Source organism: Corvus moneduloides, chromosome 3 (assembly GCF_009650955.1).
Source record: "Corvus moneduloides isolate bCorMon1 chromosome 3, bCorMon1.pri, whole genome shotgun sequence".
Classification (NCBI taxonomy): domain Eukaryota; kingdom Metazoa; phylum Chordata; class Aves; order Passeriformes; family Corvidae; genus Corvus; species Corvus moneduloides.
This window is the reverse complement of record NC_045478.1, coordinates 108,375,542-108,385,038: the sequence shown is the minus strand read 5'-3', so window position 1 is coordinate 108,385,038 and position 9,497 is coordinate 108,375,542. Positions and strand designations below refer to the sequence as shown.

Genomic DNA, 9,497 nt, shown 5'->3' with positions numbered 1-9,497 from the left:
GTTTGTTTTCCCCACCAGCAGTATGTCATGGTGACAGATAACTATTTTAATGATTTTAATACTCTTATCTGAGTTCCTTATACAGGAAGCAAAAATAGTTTTGCAAAAAAAGAATATGGCACCTGCTTTAGATAGAATAAAAGCATTAATGTGAAGAACAGGAAACCAAATGTCTGACCCTGAGTGATGCTGAGCAGCTGCAATTTCCACGAACTTTGTAGGAGCTGTAAGATCTCCATGGATGATGTTTTAAGATCCAATGCAATGATTTCTCTACTATTTTATTCCAGTTTGTCATTAAGGCAAAGGAAGACACTAGATAAAACACCTGAAGAAATCACCATGTGCAATCCAGATGCCTGAACACAACTTTACGAAGCAGAACTTGCAGTGGCAATGCATGTAGAAGCTTGATCAAAGAGAGATCATTAATCATGTACATACAGGTTGGATGAGGGGAAAAGGCCTGAGGAAAAACCACATGAAAAGTCTTCATCACACAAGTACTTACATTATTGCTTCATAGCTTTTTACAGCCTTAAATCCAAGCAAAAGAAGACGTTATCTAAGATGGTCTAGGGAATACAGCAAGGATATACAAAGACAGACTGAGGAAAGAGTAAATGAGGTTTTATAGCATTCCAGATTCCACTTGCAAGTGATGGAATGGCCGTTAAGACCGTTGGAATGATTTCTTGCATGGCAGAAAGCAGGAACTCAAGAAAAGAAAGCAAGATAAGTAAGTATGTTTTAGCAGAATTCTTACTAACTCCTAAATTATTATTGGCTGAATACCAAACACTCCACACAGTGATAAACAACTGTTCATTTTATTTCACTAAACAAAAAGCCCATTGAAGGATTTCTACTATTACTGCACTCACTGGAACTCGCTTGAAAAATACAGTTTTGGACATACATCAAATACAATTTACAGCTGAATAGCTGCACTGGTCTGACTTACTTTCCAAATATGTCAAGAAAATGTTCTGTTCTCCAGGCAAAAGGAGAACAACAGAGTGAAGCAGTGCACTAACTACAGGTATCAGACATTCCCTGGGGCTCAGAAATAGCTTCTCTTCTTAATTGTGGAGATTTCAGCAACTGCCCCTGCTTTCAGGGGAACCGGGGCTGGGGGTGGTTTCACATACAGCCCCTCATTTTTGGTGGCAATCCAGCAAAAACAGTAGGAATTCCCATATTCTGTCTTGCCACCAGAAAAGGTACATTTGCAACAGCTGTGTCAGCACAACTAAGGCCACACAGTAAACTAGAAAACCAAACCTATCTCAGTGAAAAAATGTGTTACTAAAACCGGTGCTGCTTTTAATCCCAGCACTGGTTCGATCCCCAGTGCAGAGTTACAAACAGCTGCGGCAGCACAACCTGGGGCCATAGGTGGTGGTGGCAGTGGCAGGGATGACAAAATCCTTAAGATCTGCAGCCAGGAACAGGCTATGCAGCACTGTGTATCAGGCTGTATAGAACTGTCATTGTGACACATCCCATTTCCCTCAGAGGCAAGGCCAGTTATGAAATCCCTCTCTCTGTTCTTTGCCCTGGCTGCTGCAGTTTGTCACCTCCAAAGCTGTGCATATAGAACAGTTTTAGAAGCTGCATCCTAAAATGGATCATGGAAATCATCTAGGTTATGGAGAAAAAAAGTACCACAATGGGTTTGTTTTCTAATCTTGCTCTGCGTTAGCTGAAGTGCAGGGCTAATGACTGGGCATTGGCAAGCTCCTAAACCACTTCTGTGTCAAAGAACACATAAAAGATCCTGAACATTTGAGTCAAAACTAAAATCCTCTGTAAAGCAACCCTAAAGTGTTTATGACTGGACAGCTCAAAACAGGGGCTCTTTCAGAAGGCCCATGTCCCACTTGAAAACCCGGATCCAAATTTGGTGAACAATGGTTCTGTAAAATGCTATGTGTGTTAATGGGTTTGTGCTCCCCACACCTTTCCTTTCCATGTGTTTACATCCCCTACATGTCTGTACAACACCACCAAATGCAATTCCTACTCTGCTGTTATAAATAGCTACCCAAACCCAAGGAGAGCAGAGAACCACTCCGTCCAGGTTAGGTTCTGTGTTGCTTGGTTGCTTTAGGCTCTGTTCATATACCTATCACCTGATAATCTGTTGATTCTCAGCGTCTCTGAAAGACAACTCCTACAGTTCTGAAGCTGGGTTCTCTGACACATCAGTGCCTAAGCCCTGTGAGCGGTTCTGGAAAGAAAGAAAAAAAAATCCTTAAATCTTTCCACCCTCCATAGCCCTCACTCATTGGTGCAAAGCCCTTTAACAGAATTGTTTAGAGCACATAACACCCACAACCCGCAATTTATGAAGTTTGTCAGTCTAATCACCGCAGACTTTTTCAGAGTAGATCCCCACAGTAACAATTATTTTCTGCTTTACTGACTCAGGGAATTTCATTCTAGTTTTTCTCCCCTTACCTCCCATCCACCCTTTTATTTCTATTCCACATTTCTTCATTCTCTCTTGCACGTATTATGCCTTTTGTGGCCAAAAAAAGCCTGCAGCTATAGTATTTCCCCATGTTGCTAGTGGAGACTGCAACAGCCTGCATAATTTGTCCCCTCAAATGCAGATCTGCCCTAAACCTCCCAGTTTATTTGTTTGGCTAAGCTTCGAGTTGTTCAGTAAATCTTGAAGCTGTGAATCATTATCAGGAGCTTTTGGGTTTTCAGTGAATCCCCGTGAAATAGAGAATAGAGACTGCAAGTTTTATGTGCTTATTGTCACTGCAGCAGTTGCACAAGCCGTGTGACATGAGCAGAGCTTAGCTCTCTGTCTGGCTACAAGCTTTGTTCTATAAAGGCACAAAAATAATTGCAGGAAATGGGATTTTAAAACATAACAGGAGAAATCTTGAATTTTCTTTCTCCTCCCTCATTTCATTTTTGAAGGGAATTTTAAAGTCACCTTTACAGACACACACACACGACTGAAAAGCAGAGTTCCCCAACATATGTCATAATTTTATTCTATGCCATTCAGCCTCTTCCCCAAAGAGCAGCTTTAGTTTAGGTGTGCCCCAGCCCCTCTCAGCAAGGTGGGCCAGGGAAGCCAGTGAGGGGCTCCCACCTGCCCTTTTTGCTCCACACGAAGCCAACCTCCAGCTTAACGCAGGCCCTTCCAGCCGGGGAAAACCTGGGAATTGCTTCAGCTGGGAGGGCCGGCCGAGCAAACAGAACACCTCAGGTGCACGGCCCCGGCCCTGCCCTCACCTCCCGCCGGACCTCCAAGCTCCCCGCTGGCGCACCCGCGTCCCCACCGCCCCCCGTGGCCCCAGGGCGAGAGGCTGTGGCGGAGACAGCCCGGACCTGGCCTGGCAGAGCCCCGCAGCTGCCAGCCGCGGCAGGGGGGGCGCTCCGCTGGCAGCGGGGCTCGAACCCGCGACCCCCGGGCACGCAGCCCGGGCCGCCACGAGGCGCGTCTCCCTGCGCGGCGGGAGGGGAGCGCCTGGCGCCATCCCGCCGCGCCTCCAGGGGTCGCTGTGGCGGGAGCGCTCGGCCGGCGGCCCGGGAGCCCTGAGTCACGCTCTCCGCGATTGGGCGGTGCTTTCCCGCGGGCCAATGGGAGGCGCCGTCTCAGCCGGCCGCCCGCCCGCCTCCGGCGCCATCTTGCCGCGGCGAGCCGAGCGGGCCCGGCCATGCCGCACTTCCAGGCCTGGGAGGAGTTCACCCGCGCCGCCGAGAAGCTCTACCTCGCCGACCCTATGAAGGTGGGACAGCCCGGGCCGGGACGGCAGGATGTGCGGCCCGGGATCGGGAGCGGCGCTCTGGAGGCGGCTCCATTTGCGCGGAGCTCGGCGGGCGGTGTCGGGCTGGGGGTGGGTTCGCTGGTGACTGCACAGGGGAGGCAGGAATCACAGAATCGATTAGGTTGGAAAAGACCTCCGCGATCGTCGAGTCCAACCTGTGGCCGAACACAGCCATGTTAAGTAGACCATAGATAGCACTGAGTGCCACGTCTAGATATTTTTTGAACATTTCCAGGTATGGTGACTCCACCACCTCTCTGGGCAGCCCTTTCCAATGTCTAATCACCCTTTCTGTGAAGAAATTCCTCCTAACGTCCGACCTAAACCTCTCCTGGCACAGCTTAAGGCTGTGTGCAGGTTGCATGGGAGAAGAGGCCGACCCCCACCTGGCTACTCCCTCCTTTCAGGGAATTGCAGGGAGCGATAAAGTCACTCCTGAACCTCCTCTTCTGCAGGCTAAACACCCCCAGCTCCCTCAGCCGCTCCTCGGAGGACTCGTGCTCCAGCCCCTTCCCCATCTCCATTGCCCTTCTCTGGACTCTCTCCAACGCCTCCATGCCTTTCTTGCAGTGAGGGGCCCAGAACTGGACACAGCACTCGAGCTGTGGCCTCACCAGTGCCGAGTACAGGGGATAAAGCAGCCCCGAGGAAGAGGGTTACTCGTTGGTGTTGCACCTGACCATCGTTTTCTGTGAAACAGGAGGAAGCTCTCATTTATAACCCCAACAACATCCCTACAGAGCAGTGTTTCAGGTGGTGTTATTGGCAGCTGGGATGAACCCCCAGAACCGAACTTCAAAGACACTGAGTTCATTCACAGTGTACCCGTGTGTTAAAAACCGAGGTTAAGAGCTCTGCTGAAGTATCAAGAATTGGTTTATTTTATTAGTTTATAGCACTTAAGACTGTGTCATTTGGATTTGTCATTTCATTGGCTCTTATGTTGCATTGTTGCCTGCAGTGATGTTTCGGACTGGAGAGTGTTTGCATCCTAAAGAATAATTCCTTAAGGACTTAACTTCTCAGTTTATGACTGTTTCTTGTTTCTGGTAACTTTTTTGGGAATGTGGTTTATGCAAATATTAAAAGTAACCTCAGACTTCCGAAAAAGCATTATAGTTCATCTAAAAAGCAGCACAAACATGTGATGTGGAACTCAGACCTGAGAAAACTTTAGTAAAAAAGGCCTAGTTTTCTTCGCCAAAAATAGGGAAACTGGCGAAACCTTTAGAATATTAAATTAATATCTGATTATTTAAAGCAGATTAACGTCTGCTGTTTAATTAGCATAGCGGTTCCATATGCGATTGCTGCTGATAATAAAATTGCCCAGTTTTGCCGCCTTAGGCTCTGTGACATTCAATTAAGTGAAAGAAGAGGGATGTCACTGCAGCCAGGAGTTGCTCTTCCCCTTTCCTTAAGGGGTCTCCAAAGGCAATCTCTTCCCATCCCTGGCAGCAAACTTGTCTAGTTACAGAGGGGTTTATATAGGCCCCATTGTCGTAACACAAATACCGTCCTGTTAATTTGGCAGAGAATTAGCCTCAGGAGCTTTTGTATTTGGGCTTGCTGGGAAACTGAAGGAAGAACAAGAGCTGTGGGAGATGGGTGTGTGGTCCCCAGCCAGGTAGTGAGTGGCCCTGCCTTTTGCAAGGGCAGGTTATTGATGTGTTGAGCCTGTAGCTGCTGCCTGTGGCGGCCTCTCTTGTGCTTTTGGGGCTGCCCAGTAGGGAGATGCGCTGTTGTTACACTGCTGCTGTGGTCAGAAGGTGGCAGTTTGCTAAAAAGGGTCAATCTGTGATGAGATCCGTTCTGGAGAAGGAATTTCAAAATGTATTTGTAGTGAAGGTGGTTGTTGACCATTAGAACAAATCACTGTACAATAAAAACCTGTTTACAGTGTGAGTTCAGAATGTTCTCAAAGGCCACCTTGCCTCGTTTCTAGTTACTGATGTTAGCTGAAGCTGCAAACAGATACAGACCCTCTGTGGCTGATTCTGTGCTCAGGAGGAACCATTTAGTGCTCAGTCACTAAGGATGTGGTTTTTTATCAGCATGGATTTGAGAACTTTGGTGATTTGAGGGTCCAGAACAACTGGATAGGTTAGAGCTGCGGGCAGGTGACTGCAGGAGTAACTGTGATGACAGTTCAGGTACCACAGGAGAAAAAGTGGTGGTGTTGAGCTTACCCCATTTAGTTGATCCCTTTCAAGTCTTCATGTAGAGCTACTTTTTTTTGAAGTGTTTCAAGCCTACAAACACAGTCTTCCAGTTGGTTTTTCTGGAATGATACACAGCGAGGGGGTGTCTTGTCTCGACATGACTCTCATAGTTTATCCTGGCTGTCACCAAGGTCTCTGCAACTGTTGTTGCTGTATTTGCAGTGTTTTTGAACATCCCCAGTGTTAACCTTGCTGTTGCTGCTATGAAACCAGTTTAAAGTGTTAGGCAGGGAAATGTAGTGGGCCAACTTCCATGCCACTTTGGCTATGGGATTACAACTTCCATACCACCAGAGCTGAGGAGCACCACAGAGGTGCTGAAAACATGGAGCAGTACATAATTATAATTAAGGGTAGTCTGAATGTGGGCAGGTTTCCTTCAATATATTCTGAGAATTGTTAGCTGTAAGTGCTAATTCTTAAAGTGTTTGTCATTTCAGGTGCGTGTCGTTCTCAAATACCGACATTGTGATGGGAACCTCTGTATCAAAGTAACAGATGACGTGGCTGTAAGTACAGAACACATTCCTCTGTCAGAGCTTGTTGTACCTCTCACAGACTTGTGTTTTGCTGTCAGTTAGCTTGGGAGCTCTTGGACACTGCCTTGAGAGTGCCTGACAGTTTTTAGAAAGCTTGTGCTCAGCCTTCCCTCGTTGCTGTGTCTGTGATTGACACTGACCTGTTCAGGAGCATTTTCAAACAGGTGTTTACTGCTGTGAGTGTGGTCCTTTTTATTTGCTCAGAGTGATGAAAACTTCTAGCTATAGATTAAGTTCCTTCTTTGTGATTATGAGACTGAATGACAGTGATGTTATAGCCGAGGAGTTGTTTTTCTGCAGTCCAGGGTGAGCCACAGTATTCTGCCCTACTCTTGTCTTCAGACTTGGAAAAGAGTCAAATTTCTTCTTTCCAAGAAAAGTAGTCTGGCATTGGAATTTCAAGTGCCTGGAAGCGATGTGAAACTCCAGTAAAGGCACTTCTTGATAGGGTAATAGGGCTAAACATGGATGAGATGGTGAGTGTGGGACACTGATAACAGTGACAATTTAAAGGTAATTTTGTTGAAATCTCCCACAGGGGAAGTTGGAGCCAGGTGATTCACAAATGTGAACTCTTCTGGGGTGTAGGCTGCCTTACCTGCTTTCAGTCACAGAAAGATGTTACACCAGGTGGGGGAAAACGGGGATTGGTTTCAGGTTTTTGGTTGCGTTGTTCTGTTGTTTCAGTTTTTTGTTTGTTTGAGTGTTTTTTTATCTTAATCAGATGCTGTGTTCCTTATTTAGGGCTGCCTTTGAAAAACAGGTTTTGCTTGGGGTAGGGGATCCCTTTCAGTGGGAAATACTGAATTTTATGTCCCAGGCAGTGTAACATTAAGGACTGTGAAAGGCAAAATAAACTTGCTTTCAGAATATAGAGAATAGGAAAGTAACTTCAGGTTTAAAATCTTGTTCTATGTTTAGGCAGCTCAAAGAGGAGTGTCTTTAAAGGCAGCTTTAAAACCTAAGTTTTAACAGGTTCTTTTTGAGCTAGAAGAAACTAGAATAAATTATGAGCTTCCCTGTTTTCAAAATGGGAGGCATGAGCATTAAGGAGAAGCTGAAAAGTAAACACAGATATGTGTGTGCTTTGAAAGAGGGTGGATGTGTTGGTGCTGCCTCCTGGTAACAAATGAACATTTCAGTGCTCTCCTTGTTTTGTGTGTTCCAAGCACAAATGCATAGCAGCTATAAACACGATAAAACCAGTTGAAGTGAAATCTGATATTAGGAACTTTATCTTGCAGTGTTTGCTGTACAGAACAGACCAGGCACAGGACGTGAAGAAGATTGAGAAATTCCACAGTCAGCTCATGCGACTCATGGTGGCGAAGGAATCCCGCAGTGCTGCCATGGAAACAGACTGAAGGGCTGCAAATAAAATGAGTGCTCCGGTCATATTTCATTGGAAGAAAATCTCTTGGATTTCAATGAAAAACTGGGGCAGGAGATGCTTTTATGTACTGAAGTGGACTGATGACAAGTCAAGCATTTTCACTCCTCAGACTCCACTTTGGAAATCTAGGAAAATAAGTGCTTTCAATTGAAAGCTTATATTTATTTTTGGGTATCAAGCAACTATTCTTACACATTAGGTATGCTAAGAAGACAAGTAAATATTTTAAATCTACAGTATGTTAGTCTGAATTTGATCGGCCACAAGCATACTTCTGGAAAGTTACTGTAAAATTTCATATAGATTTAATTGTGTTCATACCTTATGCTGGTGTATTCTTAAAATGAGAGGGTTTATTAACCTAATACTGTAGCATGGTGACTGGGTCTAATAAATATTTACATACATTATATAAATCTGTTGGGTTTAGAATAACAGATGTTTTCTGGAAATGTTGAAATTGCCAATTTGTATTACCACTGTCACTAGCAACATTCTAGCTTTGGTATTGCTCTTGGTCGTAAGCCGTGCGACATTATCCATGATGCAGTTTGTAGAACTCTTATATTGCCTAAGTAATTAAACTGTATTTTAAAAGTTAAAATAGAACTTCACTTGAATATTGCTAGAGATCTGTGAGAAACTGGGAGAGTTTTTTTCTGCCTGTGCAAATACTGTTACTAAAAAATAGTCAGTGGCTTTTTTACATACTTGAGCTATTTTGTACTAGCAGGGGTTCCTTTTCCCATCCTTGCTTCAGGCAGGATTGAAGTATATCAGCAAGACAAATTCTGGAAGCTCTTGCCTATTATATTAATAGAAAATATCCAACCAAACACTATCCATATTCCTTATTCTAGCAGCTTGTTAACTGCATTTTCAAAAGTTACATGTGGCAGGTGGATGTCAGCCAAATGAATAAATGGATGAAAACAGCTTAATAAATACCACTGTCAGAAATAGACCGATGCTCCTGTAGCTTGGACTTGTTTCTCACAGTAACCTCTGGTAGGCTGATGGAAGCCTTAATTGTCTCTTGCAAAAAAAGCCTTTTGTTTGAAAACCCAGTAGCTAAAATTGATACTTACTTTGACTGGGTCTTGCATACTTAAAAACAGATGAACATTTTCGTGTAATTAGGCTACTGGTATAACTAGGTGCTTTCAGATCTAATTTTTTGGGTTAAACCAAGCCATGAAAGTAAAGCAGACCCATACTTGTAGTGGTATTTGTATATTACAAAACATCTGCTTAAGTAGCTACCTGCTGTCACTTACATAAAAATAATTGAGCTACTGGGAAGCAGTGGACTTTCCACATTTGCCAAAAGCTTGGAAATAAACCACCGGGCTTAAATATTGCATTAGAGTACCCTTTCAGCTGAACATAGAATGTTGCACTTTGTTGGAAAATACTGCAGTGCTAAATTCGCAGTGATTGCTCAAAATTCTGGTCTGCAGGAATGACTGGTATGTGTGTAACATTTTTGTATTGGCTTTTGAAATATAAATAAAGCCAGAGAGAAGGCTGGACTCGCTTAATTGTTAAA

The 9,497-nt window shown here is 44.6% G+C and overlaps 1 protein-coding gene across 1 annotated transcript; it reads left to right on the top strand.

Moving 5' to 3' along the window:
• The first annotated feature begins 3,618 nt into the window (after nucleotides 1-3,618).
• SRP9 (signal recognition particle 9) lies at nucleotides 3,619-9,497 on the top strand. Its single transcript, XM_032103351.1, has 3 exons — nucleotides 3,619-3,755; nucleotides 6,457-6,525; nucleotides 7,800-9,497. The coding sequence occupies exons 1-3, from the start codon at nucleotides 3,684-3,686 to the stop codon at nucleotides 7,917-7,919; spliced, it is 261 nt and encodes an 86-aa protein (XP_031959242.1). The 5' UTR covers nucleotides 3,619-3,683; the 3' UTR covers nucleotides 7,920-9,497.

Coding starts and splice junctions, on each gene's coding strand:
- SRP9 (XM_032103351.1), top strand. CDS start 3,684: ATGCCGCACTTCCAGGCCTGGGAGGAGTTCACCCGCGCCGCCGAGAAG. Junction 3,756..6,456: donor ACCTCGCCGACCCTATGAAG/GTGGGACAGCCC, acceptor TTGTCATTTCAG/GTGCGTGTCGTTCTCAAATA. Junction 6,526..7,799: donor AAGTAACAGATGACGTGGCT/GTAAGTACAGAA, acceptor TTTATCTTGCAG/TGTTTGCTGTACAGAACAGA.